Source organism: Urocitellus parryii, chromosome 6, assembly GCF_045843805.1.
Source record: "Urocitellus parryii isolate mUroPar1 chromosome 6, mUroPar1.hap1, whole genome shotgun sequence".
Classification (NCBI taxonomy): Eukaryota; Metazoa; Chordata; class Mammalia; order Rodentia; family Sciuridae; genus Urocitellus; species Urocitellus parryii.
Window position 1 is genome coordinate 36,037,150 of NC_135536.1, and position 18,203 is coordinate 36,055,352.

An 18,203-nucleotide genomic window follows, 5' to 3' on the forward strand; every position below is an offset into this window, starting at 1 on the left:
TCAGCCTATGAATCACCAGATGAATAGATAAAGAAAATATGATGCACATACATTTGTTTGCAATTAGTTATTGTTTATTATCTATTCCTGTCATAGGAAATCAGTAACCCCAACCCTACATAAACTAGAAATATGTTCTGTGATTGCTAATAATAGTTGCCATCAGATATAGAGCACTGTCTCTAGTGTGCTTTAACTTGCATTATCTTCCTAAATGTTCACAAGAGGGAATTACACTGTTATAAACCTCATTTTATAATAGAGACACACAGAGAGGTTAAGTAATTTTCTTAAAATCACAGAGGCAGCACGTAGTAAATCATATTTATTCACATATTTACCTATCATTTATTGAGTTCTTACCGTGTGCAGGAGAGAATCTCTGTGGGTACAAAGGTAAACAGTCTAGGCCTCAGCCTACGGGAAGTTTCAGTTTCCAGAGAAGGGGCGGGGTAGGGTTGGGAATGATGCATAAATAAATGCCACAACAAATGATTACAATACCCCGTGGTAACTGCTGCACTAAAGGCTCACTACCAAAAGTGCTACTAGATTTCAGGCACTGGGACAAGAAAACTTAAGGATTCAAAGGAAAGCCATTATATCTATGGAATTGCATGATCTTTGACAAACATGTTATAAATGCATCCTGTAACAAAAAATAAGTTACACTCAAAAAGTCTAGCCAAGGGCTGGGGTTGTAGTTCAGTGGTAGAGTTCTCGCCTAGCGCGAGAGTGAGGCACTGGGTTCGACTCCCAGCACCACATAAAAAAACTAAATAACAAAATAAAGGTATTGTGTCCATCTACAACCAAAGGTATTTTTAAAAGAAAGAAAGAAAGTCTAGCCAAAGCAGGGTTAAAGTGGAAGCTGAAGCTGTTTGTCAAGGGCCGGCTGGGCAAGTCCCAGCCAGGGCCGGAAAGGGGTTAAGGCAAGAAGGTGGGCGGGGCCCGCGGGTTGATTGGCAGGGGTGGGACCAGACTCGCCACCCGCCCTCCCTCCGCCCCTGCTGCTAGGACTCCAGAGCAGCCTAGGGTACTGCCTGGGTGAGGGCCAGGGAGCCGGGCCCAGCCGCCTCTCCCCCTCCCCTGCTTCCCAGTCGCGTTCCGCGGGCTGGACGCGCTGGGGAAGTTGAGCCGCGCCCTGCCAGCCCTGGAGTCTGACAGTCGCCAAAGTTTGGACCGAAGAGGAAGTGGCCTCAAGCCCCGGCAGGTGGCGGCCAGGCCTGGAGAGGGGCATTCGCGGCCTGCGGGCCGGCTCTAGGCGAGGGCGCGCGCCAACACTGGCAGAGCCGAGTCCCAGCCTTCGATTGCCGGCCCCGAGCGAGGACGCGCGGCGGCGGCCGGAGAAAACAACTCCAAAGTTGGCGAGAGGCACCGCCCCTACTTCAGGGCGGCTGGCGCCTCCCCGCCCCCAGCCCTGGCATCCGGAGCACAGGTCGAGCCAGGGCCATGGAGCCCCCGCGGGGCTGCTGCACTGGGGAGCCGGGACGCCCGCAGCACCGCCGCCTCTCCACTGGGTAGACGACAGAAGCTCCAGGACTCTTCCTGCTCCTCGGGACGGCCCAGGATGCTGCCTGCTGTCCTCTTCCCCCTTCTCCTTGGTAAGAACCGAGACGAGCTAAGCGTGCGACACCCCGCCCGAGCTGGGACTGGGCTGTAACTCCCTCCTATGCGATCACTCAACCGGACCTTCCTGCCCATACCACCAGCCCCCACCGCAGCCAGCGCTGCCGGCCCCAACCTCTGGAAAGTCCCCATAGGCTGCATTCAGCCTTCGTCCTCTCTAGCTTCCCCAGATCACCCTATCAACCCCACAGGCACTGCTGGACGACCTGCCTTTGAGGTCACGCGTGGCAGCCTCCCCTGAGCTCCACTACCCCTTCTCATGAACCCCGGAAGCCCAGAAGTCCCAGACCAGCTTCGTTTCCTCCTTGAGTTGTTCAGGTGAAAAAAACTTTGAGCGACTCACAGCCCTGCCCTTTCTCGCTTTCCCTGTAGGAGGCGCTCTGGCGCATCCAGACCTGAACATTTTCCCAAGTCCTGGTGAGTAGATGGAGCCCCAGGCTCCGCGGGTTTTGGCGATGAAAGGGAACCCTAGAGAATGACTCTCTTCTCTGAATTCCATGAGAACTGCCATAGTTTTACAGTGGAGTTCATCAATCTTTTATTTTGCATATGGTAAAACTGACACCCAGTGTGGGCCCTCACCTAGCAGTTGTCATGTACCTTTTCGGGTTTTTCCATGGAATGTCTCTGCTTGCTCTAACTCAAAGAGTCCTCCTCAAAATAGAGAAATATTACCTACTCCTCCTCCCTCACCCAGTGACTGGTGCAAAGCAGAGCTCAATATTGTGGTGTTAATATTTAAATCAGGAGGAGTGAAGAGAGGGAGAGAGGGGCCAGTGGACTATTATCAGGGGCAGTGGGCTCTGCTCCATCTTGAAGAGCCCAGGCCCTTGGAGGTCATCAGCCTGGATAGGAGTGGGATGTTAAGGGGCTCTATATCAGTGTCTCCACCTTTTTCCCTCCAGCTTGTGAGAACCCTCCTGCACTGCTCTTGGAAGTGCAAGGCACCTTACAGAGGCCCCTGGGCTGGGACAGGCGCAGCTCCCCTGCCAACTGCACCTGGCTCATCCTGGGTAGCAAGGAGCAGACGGTAACAGTCAGGTGAGAAGCAAGGAAAGATCCCATTCCTCTCCCCTGCCCCTTCCCGCTCCACTGTGGAAAAAAATCTTCAGAGATCACTTGTTTGTGGACTTATCATCCTTGCCAACAGAAGAGTAGAATTTTATTTTGCCTAGTTTACCCTAAAACATTGACTTGTTCCAGCCTGTCATGGTAACAGTGGGTTGCAGTGGACATCTAGCTTAAGTCCTGAACATCTCCTAAGGACCGTGGTTATTCTAAATGGTCCTGGACTCAGGCAGGACTGTTCTGAAAAGTCCTTCAAAGCATTGCACATCCCTGTCTGGAATTAAAAAAAACTACTCCCTAGCCGATGTGGTGGTGCATGCCCCTAATCTCACCAACTTGGGAGGCTGAGACAGGAGGATCACAACAAGTTCAAGGTCAGCTTGGCAAATATTAGCAAGATCCTGTCTCAAAATAAAAAGAGGGGCTGGGGTTGTGGCTCAGAGGTAGAGAGCTCACCTAGCATGCGTGAGGCACTGAGTTCGATCCTCAGCATCTCATAAAATAAAAAATAAAGTTATTGTGTTCACCTATAACTAAAAAATAAATATTTAAAAAATAAAATAAAAAGGGCTTGGAATGTAGCTCAGGGATTCAGCACCCCTGGGTTCAATCCCCAGTACTATAAACAATAGCAACCTACTACTTAATCAGCTTAGAACCTTCCTTAACTTCCTCAGATCTGTTTTTGTGGGGTTTTTCAAAGTGCTTGGGATTGAATTCAGCACCTGACACATGTTAGGCAAGCACTCTTCCACTGAGCTACAGTCTAGCACCCTTCCATATCTGTTAAACATTCCATCTCCCTAGGCTTCTCTGACCTTGGGTCATGGCATTGGGGCCCATTTTAAGTACCTGACTGTTTGTCTTACATGGTTCACTTGCTATGAATTTTCTCAGAAAAGGGTAGGCAAAGGGGAAGGGCAATCTGGGGAGAGGCTGTTTTGGCAGAGGGATCCGTATGCTATGAGAATCTCAGGTCTCACCTTCCTAGTACTGGGGTGTTGGTGAGTTCTATTTAATTGAACTGTATAGTAATTGTCAGTTATTGCCGCCACAATACTTGGGTGACATGCTGCAACAACTCAAAAGCAATAAACCTATTTTTCACTTAATTTCTGAACACAGGTCAGATTTTTCCAGATGGCTCTAGGATATATTTCATGGTATCATTGTGTCACTGGTCTCTGTTAGGACTATTCCCATTGATGAGATTAACTGCAAAAGAATTTGGCTGAGCTTTCATTTGAATCATGGATGAGCAGGTGTTTGTGCTTCTTAGGCTAGAAGGGCCTGGTGGTGCTGGAGGAGGAGGAAGCCAGCATCAATCAAGAACATTTTATGTACTGCTTTTTTCTACCCCTGTAGGTTCCAGAAGCTGCACCTGGCCTGTGGTTCAGAACGTGTAATCCTGAGCTCCCCTCTCCAGCCACTGATCTCCCTATGTGAGGCACCTTCTAGCCCTCTTCAGCTGCCAGGGGGCAATGTCACCATCACGTACAGCTATGCTGGGGCCAGAGCACCCATGGGCCAGGGGTTCCTGCTCTCTTACAGCCAAGGTAGGCTGGATGGAGAAGTCTGAAGGGCTATTAGAGTGGGCAGTACAAGCACAAATAAAGAGAGAAAGATCCTGAGGGCTCTGGTGTTTCACAGTCCCTCTCCATGATGCCTCTGCAGATTGGCTGATGTGCCTGCAGGAAGAATTCCAGTGCCTGAACCACCGCTGTGTACCTGCTGCCCAGCGCTGTGATGGAGTTGATGCCTGTGGTGATGGCTCTGATGAGGCAGGCTGTAGTTCAGACCCATTTCCTAGCCTGACCCCAGGCCCCACCCCCACCCTGCCCTGTAATCTCACCTTGGAGGACTTCTATGGGGTCTTCTCCTCCCCTGGCTATTCACACCTGGCCTCAGTCTCTCATCCCCAGTCTTGCCTGTGGCTGCTGGACCCCCATGATGGCCGGCGGCTAGCAGTGCGCTTCACAGCCCTGGACTTGGGTTATGGAGATGCAGTGCACGTGTATGATGGCGCTGGGCCCCCAGAGACCCCTCGGCTGCTACGCAGTCTCACTCACTTTAGCAATGGCAAAGCTGTCACTGTGGAGACACTGTCTGGTCAGGCTGTTGTTGCTTACCACACAGTTGCTTGGAGCAATGGTCGGGGCTTCAATGCTACCTACCATGTTCGGGGCTACTGCTTGCCTTGGGACCGACCATGTGGGTTAGGCTCAGGCCTGGGGGCTGGTGAAAACCTAGGTGAGCGCTGCTATAGTGAGGCCCAGCGCTGCGATGGCTCATGGGACTGTGCCGATGGTACAGATGAGGAAGACTGTCCTGGTTGCCCACCTGGACATTTCCCCTGCGGGGCTGCTGGCACCCCAGGTGCCACAGCCTGCTACCTGCCTGCTGATCGCTGCAACTACCAGACATTCTGTGCTGATGGGGCAGATGAGAGACGCTGCCGGCACTGCCAGCCTGGCAACTTCCGATGCCGAGACGAGAAGTGTGTTTATGAGACATGGGTATGCGACGGGCAGCCAGACTGTGCTGATGGCAGCGATGAGTGGGACTGCTCCTATGCCCTGCCCCGCAAGGTCATCACAGCTGCAGTCATTGGCAGTCTAGTGTGCGGCCTGCTGCTGGTCATCGCCCTGGGATGCACCTGCAGGCTGTATGCCATTCGCACACAGGAGTACAGGTCAGTGGGAATGGGACTGGCAATAAAAGAGTGAGCACTCTTTACAGATGAAGAGACAGGACCTGTGCAGCTACAGGAGACCATGAGGGTGCCCGCCTTGGGACTGAGTTTCCTGTGACCAGCTTGTTGCTTAACGCTTGAAAGACAGGGTCTAGATTATTTATGAAAGAAGTCTCAAGGAAGGAAGGGATATAAGATGACCTGAGTAAAGCTATAGCAGAGCTCCAGCTGTCCTGACCTGAGGGTGAAGGGAAGAGGCCTATCCAAGCTGGAGCAGGCCACCCTGGCTGGGAACCACCAGTGACTGACTAGCCCTCCTTCCTTCCAGCATCTTTGCCCCCCTCTCCCGGATGGAGGCTGAGATTGTGCAACAACAGGCACCTCCCTCCTACGGGCAGCTCATTGCTCAGGGTGCCATCCCGCCTGTAGAAGACTTCCCTACAGAGAATCCTAATGATGTAAGTCATCCCCAACTCAAGCACCTACTTGTTCCAGCCAGCTGTGGCCTCGTTACTGCACCCTCCTGCATTAAGCCACTTGGCCCTCTGACTGATATCTGCCTCTTCTCCTTGCAGAACTCAGTGCTGGGCAATCTGCGTTCTCTGCTACAGATTTTGCGCCAGGATATGACTCCAGGAAGTGCCTCAGGTGGTCGCCGCCGCCAGCGGGGCCGCTCAGTGCGTCGTCTGGTTCGCAGGCTCCGCCGCTGGGGACTGCTTCCCCGAACCAACCCCTCATCTCGGGCCTCTGAGACCAGACCCCAGGTCACACCTCCTGTTGCTTCTCTTGAGGCCCTGGATGGCAGCCCAGGTGCAGCCCGTGAGGGTGGAGCAGTGGGTGGGCAGGATGGGGAGCAAGCCCCACCACTGCCTGTCAAGTTCCCCCTCCCATCTGCCAGCACATCTCCAACCCTCCCTTCTGTCCCTGAGACCCAGGGGCCACTGCCCTCAGTCCCTCTGGAGCCATCAGTATTGTCTGGAGTGGTGCATGCCCTGCGAGGCCGCCTCTTGCCCAGCCTGTGGCCCCAAGGATCAACCTGGACTCCGCCTGGACCTCACACAGCGGTCCTGGCCCCAGAGGATGAGGATGATGTGTTGTTGATGCCACTAGCTGAGCCAGCGGTCTGGGTGGTAGAAACAGAGGATGAACCACTGCTTGCCTGAGGGGACCTGGCTCCTCTAGGGGGTGGGTCTAGTCGCAGTGGCACACCCTTTTAGAGAGTGGCTTAGCTTCCCCACTGACCACTATAGCTACTAGAAAGTTAGGTGTCCCTCAGTCAGGGAGAGGGCTCACTGAGAGCTTCCTCTACACAGCCAGAGACCACAGTTCCTTTCCCACCATCCTTTCCCTATCCTTACACTATCCAGTTGAGTGTTTTTAAAAAGCAAAGTTCTTAAAGGGTCATAGGCCTGGACACTCCATCCTTGCCAAATCCCAACCCCAAAGTGGCCTTAAACACAAGAGTGACAATTGACTGGAGACCCTCCAGCCGCAAGGGGAGGATTTGGATAGGGCCTGAGGTTTTGCCAGTCTCCATCCCTATAGAGCCTGGCTCACAAAAAGAATGCAACAAATATTTTTGTCCCACACCTACAGCATTGCCCAAGAAATCAAGGTAAAAAAAATAAAGGAATCATAAATTTTAACATTTTGTAAATCAGCTCTAAGCCTGAGCCTAGCCTCTCTCCCCATCTTGGTTTATGCTCCCTCTTGTTGCTCCTCTCTCTGAGGGTATTTGTTAGCCCTTTGCATGTTGCCCTCTTCCTATCCATCTTTCAGCCACCCCACCCTTGATTTTTATGCCCCTTGAAAGGTAAGAAAATTCAAGGAAGCAGGGTACAGTGGTGCATGCCTATAATAGCAGCTCGGGAGGCTGAGGCAAGAGGATGGCAATTTCAAAGCTATCCTCAGCAAAAGCGAGGTGCTAAGCAACTCAGTGAGATCCTGTCTCTAAATAAAATACAAAATAGGACTAGAGATGTCACTCAGTGGTTAAGTGCCCCTGAGTTCAATCCCTGGTACCAAAGGGGAAAAAAAAATGAAGGAACCCTAAGGACCACCCTTCTTCATCTCTGCTCATTGCCTGGGGCCAGCCCTACAGTGACATAGGGTTGAGCATCAAATTTCTTTACTCACCCCTGGTTGGAAATCAGGGAGCCAGCTGGGCCCTACAGCTAGAAAGGTTCCCAGTTATGGAGTACTCTCAGAGCACAGATGTCACACAGGAGGATTCTATCCCTGGTAGAACATAGGAGCTGTGTGACTCCTGCTCTCTACCCTCCCATCCCCATCAGGCACTTAACAGCCTGTCCTACACCAAAGAGATGAGCTCTCAGTGCAGCTTCCTCAAAACAGGGACCAAAGCTGGGTGCCATACTGCACACCTGCAATCCCAATGCCTTGCTGAGCAGGAAGATGCGAAGTTCAAGGCCAGCCTCAGCAACTTAGTGAAGCCCTCAGCAATTTAGCAAGATTCTGTCTCAAAAATGAAAAAGGGTTGAAGATGTGGCTCTGTTATAATGTACCCTAGGTTAAATCCCTGATATCCCCCCCTCCCCAAACAAAAAAGCAGGGAATGATTAGTCAAAGGGAAAATCACAACCATTCAGTCTATGGAAGGGCTGGCATCACCAGGGCTGAATCCAAGAGGATGGGTTCTGCCAACAGTTGGGAGAGAGCTGTGAATTCTAGGGCAGGATAAACAACAACAAAACATGATGGCTAGACACTGGACTTCCTGAGAAGAGACAACTGAGCATAATAAGCAATGGTCAGAGCCAAAGAGCTGGAGAGAGATATCTCCTGAGAAATGGAGGCCTGCCTCTGGTGAGAAGGTGACAAGTTGTTGAAGAGTTTAAAAAGAAAATCTTGGGGGGCTGGAGTTGTGGCTCAGCAGTAGAGCACTCGCATGGCACATGTGAGGCCCTGGGTTCGATATTCAGCACCACATATAAATAAATAAACATATTGTGTACAACTAAAAAATAAATAGTAAAAAAAAAAAGAAAGAAAATCTTGGGACATAGGATATAGAAGGAGCCTGTGGGAGTGAGACCTCAGGTGCAAAGCTGAGATGGTCCCCAGGGGAATGGGCCCCTTACTTCCCTGGTGGAAGGGCCCTGTTGATTATACCCTGTCAACATCCTCACAGTCAGTAGTAATTACACAATTTCCCTCCTAGTAAGCAAGAGCCTGAGGAAGTGGCAGAGGGGGTGTGGACCCGTGTGCAGTTCTGGGACCCTAGTAATTTGGCCCAGGAAAAACCTGAGCTCCTTCCACTCCACTTCCTCTCCAGAGTGTGTGGAAGGACCTCCAGGAAACCTGGCTCCTGCTTATGATTCTCCCTTGGGCCCTCCCAGTGCAGACAAACTGGATCCACCCAATGTCTCAGTGAAAAATGCAGTAGGAATGGTAATTTCCCCTTCCCTACTTCTTCACCTCCTCTTTACATTCTCCCTTGCTCTTCTCTTCCTCCTTAGCCACCTCAAAAATCTGCAACCTGATATCTTCATCCCTTGACTTTTTCCAGACCTTTTTCTCTCTTAGGGGTATTTGCAGTTTTAAACTAGACAAAGGTTAGGTTGAGGATCACAAGTTCAAAGCCAGCCTCAGCAAAAGCAAGATTCTAAGCAACTCAGTGAGACCCTGTCTTTAAATAAAAAATACAAAATAGGGCTGGGGATGTGGCTTAATGGTCGAGTGCCCCTGAGTTCAATTCCTGGTATGCCACTCCCCCCAAAAAAAATTTAAAAATAAACAAAGTGGACAAAGATTTAAAATAAAAGCACCCCTTGTGGTGGTAGAATGCTTCAGAATGTTGGAGGGAGGGAGGGCCGGGCCTTAGGGCAAGAATTCCCTAGGGAGGCCTTTGTTTATGGAAGTTTCTCTAGGATCTGTGTGTGCCTTACTGGATGAGGGGCAGGTGGTTCAAAGTAAAAAGCAGGCTGCTCCTTTGGCCCAAAGCTGAACTGGGGGAGGCAGAATTCAAAGTAGAGAATTGTTGCTGGGCTCTGCAGCCCCTGACTCACTCTTATCTAGTATAGAAAGGAATCCAACCACCCGAGAGAGTTTTCCGGATTCATAGAGATCACTACTTTACAATTTAAAACAAAACAAAACTCATTTTGGAAGAAAATCATCCTAAAATGTTCCGCTCATCTTCAGAAGACCTGTGATATAAAAATTTTCTGAATAGCCGAGAATCATCCATGAAATCTGATGACTTCTTTGCAGCAGTGTCTTCATAAGCTATAACTATTGTGGGGGACACTCTTTGACTATATATTAAATAACCTTAGACTTTTTTTTTTTTTTTTGGCAGCACTAAAGACTAAACCCAGGGGTGCCCTACCACCAAGCTTTTTTCTTTTGAGACAGGTCTCATTAAGTTGCCAAGGTGGGCCTTGAACTTGTGATCCTTTGCCTCAGCCCCCTGAATTACAGGTGTACACTACCATGCCTGGCCCTTAGACTCCTTTTTAATGCTTCTGGATGCTTTAAAAGTTTTTTTCCTGAGGTTGTCTCATTCTACCAGACTATTAGAGGGCACTTGCTGCTCTAAATATGATTCTAATCTATTCTTTTGGGGGTTACTGGGACTTGAACCTGGGATACTTTACCACTGAGCCATATCACAGCCCTTTTTATTTTTGCTGAGGCTGGCCTTGAACTTGTGATCCTCCTGCCTCAGCCTCTTGAGTTACTAGGATTACAGGCATGTGCCACCACACCTGGCAGTTCTAATCTACTACAGGAACACACATGGACACATTAAAAGTGTGAATAAAATAAGGACAAGCAGACTGTTGGTGAGGACTGAAGAGTCTAATTAGTAAAATGTACAAATATATTAGAAGCTGAGGAGTATTCCCTGCTTCCTTTAGATCCTGTTCTCCAGACAAGTGAAGTGTCACTGCACATCATTCCCAAGAATGTTATTTGCCTCTTCTATTGGAAAAGTCCTCCAAGGATGACAAAATGGATTGTTCCAAATAATAGAAAAGATTTGGAATTTTTAAGACAAGGAAAGCAGCATAGCATAGAAATGAAAAAAAAAAATAGTCTTTGGCCTTGGAAAGCTCTGGGTGGAATCCCAGTCACCCCTGCATTATTACTTTGAACAGGCCACCCACCTACCATTATAAGTCTTCAGATCAGGAAGAAGAAGGGAGATAATGCAAAACTATCTCTAGCATAGCATCTGGCAAATAGAGGGTGAAGTTGGGGAGAGGAAATCAGAAGGTGTATTTGGGTTCTTGAGAGTGTCCAGAAGAAAGGGGACAAGAGTCGAAACCTGAAGGGAAAAGAAGCTGGGCACAAAAGGGCAGTAAGGAGCTGCCTACATAGGTAGACACCATTCATTCTGGTATATTTTTTTACCTGCTCTGATTAACACTGGCTGGGTGGGCCTGGTTGGGAGAGAGATGAGGTAAAGGAAGAAGCCTCTACAATGGTTTGCACCTACCTGAAACTAGTGGCAAAAAAAAAAAAGAAGAAGAAGAAGAAGAAGAAGAAGAAGAAGAAGAAGAAGCAGCAGCAGCAGCTGCCCAAACAAAGCAGCTTTTCTTACAGATCCCCCATCTGCCTAAGGCCACACTTGGAAATGGGTACTTTTATGGCTCTCAGCCCAGAGCAGGGTGGAAGAGGAGACAGTGGTGGGGTGGATGGCCCACTACCCCTGCATCTCTTTTGGTATATTTTTCTTTTGTCTTTCAGATCAGCTTATTGTCTTTTTGCCTCTCATCCTTCTTTTCAACCACTGAGCACCCATTCTGGGGCTACATGCTGGGATAGGGGGCTGGAAACAGACACAAATGATACATAGTTTTCATTCTGACACCTGGAGAAAAAGACCTTTCCTACCCTGGGTATCTGCCTCCTGCCATTCTCAGCTCTTTTGCCCACGGGACCTGCCCCCACCCCACCTCTCTGAATCTCCATCTCATCCGCCCCTCTGACTTTGTTCTTTCACGCCTTAACCAGGCTCATGGTGAGTTTTCTCCCAGAGGGAAGTGACACAAAGAAAAGGGAGGGGGACAGAAGGAGGGAATCCCGCTGACATCACTGCTCATTAGCATATGTGACCTCATCAGGGGGCGGGACAATTTCCCCAGGTGTCTAGGGGGAGGACTTGTGGGGGGGTGGTATTTAAAGGGAAAAGCTGACAGTGCTGCTGATTGAGGGAGCGGGTGCTGCAAGCTGCTGGGCTGCACTTGCACGCACACACGCGCATGTACAGGGACCCTGATACCGACATGGACATGGATACAGAAAACACAGCACTTTGTCCCTCCGACAGCTGCCAGGCCTCCCCATCAGGGACACCTACACCAGGTGAGGGCTAACGTAGCAGGTGCCGGCTGTAACCACGGGGGTGGGAGCTGAAGCTTTGGTGGTCAGAACTAGAGGTTTAATCAGCAAGAGGGGAAAGGCAAGTCAGGAAGTAATGAAGACCCTTGTTCATAAAGGGCTGGGCTAGGGTGGAGGAGGAGAAAAGCTGCCCAAATGCCCCCTCCCCCATCACTCCCAGGGCTTTGGGGTTTTGCTTGAGAAAGCAATATGTGGTGCTCAGGTCAGCCTCATTCCCTATAGTCTGGGACAGACTGGAGGCAAGGGTGAAAGGGAAGGGGAAGCCCACAAGCCTGGGAATCACGGGCAGGGGGCTACCATGGGGACCTGTTGTAAGGGTTTCTTCTGGCTCCTAAAGGATCTGGCTGTCAGCCAAGTATTGATCCTGGGCTATTTCCAGCCTTTCTCCATCCCCCTTTGTTATGTCTGTTGTTCCTCCTCCAGTTACCCTGACCCATGCATTGTCACCCTCCCTCTCACTCATACTCTCTCTCTCCCCACCTCTACCTCTCCATGAACGCAATATTCTCTCCCACTCACAGGGACAACCAGGGATGCAGGATTCTCGCACACAGCCATGCACTGGGGGATGCTCACCTACAGGGCACGGGAAGAAGCAGCGCGCGCGCGCGCACACACACACACACACACACACACACACACATCCACAGAGACCACACAAGGAAGAAGTCTCACACACACGTCCGCAACCCAAACACACATCATCTCACACAGCCCTTGAAACAGACTCCCTACAAAGTTTTTGACTCTGCTTATATCTACTCCCCAGAATCTTCAGCAGCTTCAGTTTCTCATACCTTCTGCCCTCCTCAGTGTGGGCATTACCAGTGCAGGAAGAAGTAGGATTACCAGTAGGAGGCAGGCCCCTTGATGGAAGGATGGACAGCCTCCTTCAGCCCCCCTGGGCCAGAGGTCAAGCCTGGGAGTATGCTTATGTCAGTTTGAAGTGTGAGTGGGTATGTGACCTGCACACAGGTACCTCTCCTGTATGGGGTAATTTTGAGCAGATGTAGCTAGGACTACAATGGGGAAGTCATCATGTCACATCCTTGAAGGCTTACCAGTCCAAGCTTCTAGGAGACTTTAGTGTAAAAGGTTGAGCCAAAGATTCTGTTGTTTAGGGTCATGGTCATCAACTGGGTGTGGCTGGCCTCCAAAGCTGAAGCAGCTTGGGTTAGCTCTCTGCAGATGTCTGGACATATATCATTCATGGCTTCCTTTTCTTTGCCCATCCAGAAACAGATGCCACACTTCTGAAGAAACCAGAGAAACTGTTGGCAGGGTTGGACCAGAGTGGGCTACCCCCTGTCCCTGGGGTCCCCAGACGAAGAGGCAGTATGCCTGTGCCCTACAAGCACCAGCTATGTAGGGCACAGGCTGTAGATGAACTTGACTGGCCACCTCAGGCCTCATCTTCTGGTTCCTCTGACTCCTTGGGCTCAGGAGAGGCAGCCCCTGCCCAAAAGGATGGCATCTTCAAGGTCATGCTAGTAGGGGAGAGTGGAGTAGGCAAAAGCACCCTTGCAGGCACTTTCGGTGGTCTCCAGGGAGACAGTGCTCATGAGCCGGAGAATGCAGGTATTTGGGAGAGCATGTGGTGGTGGAGGGGACCCTGGGGCCCTATTGAGGGATGAAGTGCTCATGGCATAAGCAGCCCCTGGAGAATTAAACCTAAGAGAAACTTCTCCGGTGCTTTCTGTGGCAGACTCCCTGGCAGGGGTTCCCTGCTGCTGGGATCTGAGGTGTTTATGGTTACCAGTTTTCACAAGTGTTGGGGAACCTCCTAATGGGTTTTATTCTATTTCCCAACAGAGGACACCTATGAAAGACGAATCATGGTGGATAAGGAGGAAGTAACTTTAGTTGTTTATGACATCTGGGAACAGGTGAGGATTAAGATGTGGCTGAAGTTGGGAGAAAACTGAGGAAGGGCAGTCTGGCTGAAGGCTGGTGGGACTACAGATCCTGGTGTAAATGTGTACAATTCATTTGTACTATCTCAGACAACAAGGTCCACACCAATGTGTAATGTATACCAGGCCCCTGGCCATAAGAACTACTACTTTTCCAGGATCTTCTGAGGAAAGTTAGGCACTGGCACACCTGTAATTCCAGGGACTCAGGAGGCTGAGACAGGAGGATTGTGTTTAAATCCACCTTCAGCAAAAGCAAGGTGCTAAGCAACTCAGTGAGACCCTGTCTCTAAATAAAATATACAAAAAGGCTGGGCTTGTGGCTCAGTGGTTAAGTGTCCCTAGGTTCAAAAAAAAAAAAAAAAAAAAAGGACATTAAATTTAGGATCTGAATTTGACAAACTGCAGCTTCAAGCCAGGCTAGACAACCCAGAAGTTGATTCCATCCATAAATTTTCCAGCCTAAAAGAGTCTGATGTGACAGGACAAGTGCTCAGAGTGCTGGAGTATCAAAAAGGGAAAAAAGGCGGGGGGAGGGGGGTACTCAATGTTTGAACATAAGGTTATTACATAGAAATGAGAGGCCAAATTACATACATTTAAATAGCATTTGTTTCTGCATCAAGAGCTTAAGCATAAGAATGTAGAATGGCTACCCTGGTCTAGGATCCTCCAATTTCCCCTAAATGGGGGTCACATTACTAACCTCAAACACACTCTGGGAATGATGTCATTAACCAACTCAGCTGTCCTAAGCAGGTGGTTTCTCACACAGTGGGATTCCTCATCTTTGAGATGTAGGTGCTCGACTGGGTCAACTCTGTCTTCAGCCCTAACTTTCTACCAATCTCTGACGTTTCCAGGGAGATGCTGGGGGGTGGCTGCGGGACCACTGCCTTCAGACAGGGGACGCCTTTCTCATCGTCTTCTCAGTCACGGATAGACGAAGCTTCTCCAAAGTTCCAGAGACCTTACTTCGGCTCCGAGCTGGGAGGCCCCATCACGACCTACCTGTCATCCTGGTTGGAAACAAGAGTGACCTGGCCCGCTCCCGGGAGGTATCCCTGGAGGGTGTGTATTCTGAACCGATTCCATACTTGCCATTTTAGGGGACCGCTCTCGCTTCTGTATCACCTCTTCTCCCTGAGGCCTTTTTTTTTTTTTTTAAGTTGTAGGTGGACACAATATCTTTATTATTTTTATGTGATGCTGAGGATCGAACCCAGTGCCTCATACGTGCGAGGGCAGGCGCAGCCCTCCCGGAGGCCTTTCTAAAACCTTCACAGGCCCACGAATTCACCAGCAGTTAGCTCCAGGTTAAGGACAGAGCCCCAATATTCCTCTTCTAGGGCCCTAAGAATCCCTTCTGCTCTTCAATCGCCTTAGCCTCTCCAAGGCCCCTCGGCCCCTCCCTCGCACCTCCACGGTCCCACCCTAGGATCCCAGCCTAGTTTTCGAGTTGTGTTGCAATTCATAGTCCCAAACCCTTTCCACTGCAAACTGTGGGCCCAGGGCGGCCCAGCGGGTGCCTAAGCAGACTCCTTCCCACAGAGGGGCGCCACCTGGCCGGAACGCTGAGCTGCAAGCACATCGAGACGTCGGCAGCGCTTCACCATAACACGCGGGAGCTCTTCGAGGGCGCCGTACGCCAGATCCGGCTGCGGAGGGGCCGCGGTCGCACTGGAGGCCAGCGGCACGAGTCTGGCAGCCCTGAAGGCCCCGCGCCGTCTGCGCGCCGCGAGAGCCTCACCAAGAAGGCCAAGCGTTTCCTGGCCAACCTAGTGCCGCGCAACGCTAAGTTCTTCAAGCAGCGGTCCAGGTCATGTCACGACCTTTCTGTGCTCTGAGCCAAGGTCTCCACAGCCGCTGCGGTCGCCATGGCCACGGCGCCCTCCGCTCGCCCCGCCCCCGTCCGGCTTCCTATGTGGAAGCCGTCTAGGAAACCAAAAATTCCCAGGATTCCCTGGTGTGACCACGGGGGAAGGGCCGATGGGCGTCATCTCCACCCAGCTGGGGTACCGTGCGTTCGCTGGGAAGCTCGCCTTCTAGCGCCGGACGCAGACCTCGAGCCGCAGGACTCTCCCGCAACGGCCGCGGGCGGGGCTTGTTTGGGAGGGTCAAGAAAGAAAACAGTCCTGCAAGGTATTTTGCTTTTATTAAGTCGCGCGTGGCCACCTCTTCTGTAGAGATTCTAGACAAGAGAACTGGAAAAGTGTTTTGTAGACTCCTAGACGGAGTTGACCTCCTTTGTATGCTGAACATGCTTCACCTTTAAGAGTCTTAAAGACTGGAAGAGGCCCTTTTCTAGAGACTTCCGAAAAAAATGTTCTGGCTTTTATCTGCTATACTGGTGCACATTGCCCTTAAGAAGTTCTTAAAGGCAAGGGCCTGGAAGTGCTATTCTCGATAGTTGATTGGGTGATTTACCATTGCCACCGAGGCACTTCACCTTTAAGATTCTTAAAGGTAAAGTGAGGACAGATTTTCTTCTGCCTTCAGATCCCAGAATGAAGAGGAGGCACTAGAAAAAGGCCACCCTTTCCCTTTTCAATAAAGGAATTTTGTATTGCATCCGTTTACCTTGCTTTCTGTTCTTGGAGCCTCCAGGGAAGGGATGAATGTGGATGGAAACTGCTGTCACGGACAAAAATCAAGGAAGTGCAGCCCGTAATTCCAGCCCCCAGGAGGCTGAGGCAGGAGGACCACAAGTTCCAGGGGAGCGTCTGAAATTTAGCAAGGCCCTAAGCAACTTGGGAGATCCTGTCTCAAAGAATAAAAAGGGCTGGGAATGTATCCTAGTACTCAGAGAAGCAAGGGAGGCTCTGGAACTAACTTGGACCATTTCAAGAGGCGAAGAGCCCTTGCAGATAATTGGGTCCACTTTATTTGTAGATGAGGCCTAGAGAGAAACAGGTACCTGCTAAAAGTAATCTAGTAACTTAGTGACACAGTGACCAAGTCTCCACACTCTGGGCCCCCATCTCTTTATTCCACCCTTTACTTGTAGGAAGCTGGCTGGAAGCTATGTTCAGCTACCAGAGATATTGAGCTTTTTCTTGGACTTGTTCAAGATGGGGTCCACATCCATGAGTAACACCCATCAGCTGGGGCATGGTGGGGTCTTCCAGAACCTCTCCTGACAGAGCCCCACATTCTCAGCTGTCACCTGCATAGCCTGTGTGAGTACTGAAGCTGTCACTGCCTCCTCTGGGGACACCCACGCCTGCTGCTGCCTGAGCCATGAGTTTGAACAAAAGGAGCAGAGGCAGCAGCTCTCCTCACCCCTAGAATATAATAAATACAGCTACCTGAGTACCTGAGAGCCTGGCCTCCACCCCAAGTGCAGCCTCCTAGAACTTGGTGAAAAGAGTGATGAGATGTATCTTGGGTCCTTGCAAGCTGAGGAGCCAAGGAGGACCAGTGCAGAATGATTGGTTATGAGATGATAATATGAATAATGGCACTGTCCTTAGAGAAATAAGACATTATATATAAGTCTACAACCTGTTTTTATAGTGGAAGAAACAGAGTGTAAGTAACTTGCCTGAGAGCACCCAGTAAGTAATAGAGCTGGGATTCCACTGTCTGCTTAATACAAAGGTGATTTTATCCAGCTTGGCATGAAACTCCTTTTTCAGTAAGGATGCATGGAAGAGGTGGAAGTATCACAGAAGAGATTCAGGAACATAATGGGTAGGACCATGTTCAGTGGCTGTGATAAAAGGGTCAGAGAAATGACATGTCTATGAGTGTAGTAAGCAAGCTCTAAACCCTGGGGACCATGAAAAGACACAGTTCAAATTCTAAAACAGAGGAAAACACATGGGGCCAATAAGCAACCAGATGGTTGTACAGTTGGGTTGAAACCTCAGGGACATGAAGAGGAGGGGTATAAAAGAATATGAAAAAGGTTTTGAGCCTCACAACAAAGGACCTTAAATGTCAGGCAAATGCATTCCTACCCAACTCTAGAGGCAGTGAGATCACTAGAGGTCTTTGTGAATAGAAATGACATGATCAGGATGGTCTCCCAAGCTGGAAGAGTTGTACATGGATTGGAGCAGCAAGGCCTGTGCAGCTGAGATTCAGGGCCAGTAATACATTGGAGAGTAATAAAGGACCATCCCAATGGGGATGGCATTAGAAAAGAAAGGAGGCATGGGTTTGATAGAACTTATTAGACTTGGCAACAGTATGGATGAGTATAGGGGCTGGGGATGTGGATGAGCATAAAGAGAGGGACAAGCTGCAGGTGGGAGGGGATATAGAAAAGAACTACGAGTAGAGAGCAGAGAGTTAGGGATAGGGTGAGTGAGTTCCATATTGGAGACACAGAGTTTGAGATGTTAGAACATCCATATGGAGAATTTCAGACACTCCCTGAACAGCAGAGTCTGAAATTCAGAACAGTTTGGGTCAAGTGACAGATATGAGAATAATCATCATAAAAATGGAAGTGGAAGAGCCAGAAGAAAGGATGAGATACAGGGCTTGCTTTGTTGTATGTATGACCTTTGAAGTCACACAGGAGC

The 18,203-nt window shown here is 50.0% G+C and overlaps 2 protein-coding genes across 2 annotated transcripts; both read left to right on the plus strand.

The window, feature by feature from the left end:
• Positions 1–995: 995 nt before the first annotated feature.
• On the plus strand, positions 996–7,144 carry Lrp10 (LDL receptor related protein 10). Its single transcript, XM_026406102.2, has 7 exons — positions 996–1,604; positions 2,002–2,046; positions 2,535–2,670; positions 4,063–4,253; positions 4,372–5,389; positions 5,718–5,847; positions 5,965–7,144. Exons 1-7 carry the CDS (start codon positions 1,571–1,573, stop codon positions 6,550–6,552), a joined length of 2,142 nt encoding a protein of 713 aa, XP_026261887.2. The 5' UTR covers positions 996–1,570; the 3' UTR covers positions 6,553–7,144.
• Positions 7,145–11,608: 4,464 nt separating this feature from the next.
• On the plus strand, positions 11,609–16,358 carry Rem2 (RRAD and GEM like GTPase 2). The gene is made up of 5 exons (XM_026406123.2): positions 11,609–11,722; positions 12,995–13,336; positions 13,571–13,644; positions 14,535–14,742; positions 15,223–16,358. Exons 1-5 carry the CDS (start codon positions 11,620–11,622, stop codon positions 15,516–15,518), a joined length of 1,023 nt encoding a protein of 340 aa, XP_026261908.2. The 5' UTR covers positions 11,609–11,619; the 3' UTR covers positions 15,519–16,358.
• The last annotated feature ends 1,845 nt before the right edge of the window (positions 16,359–18,203 follow it).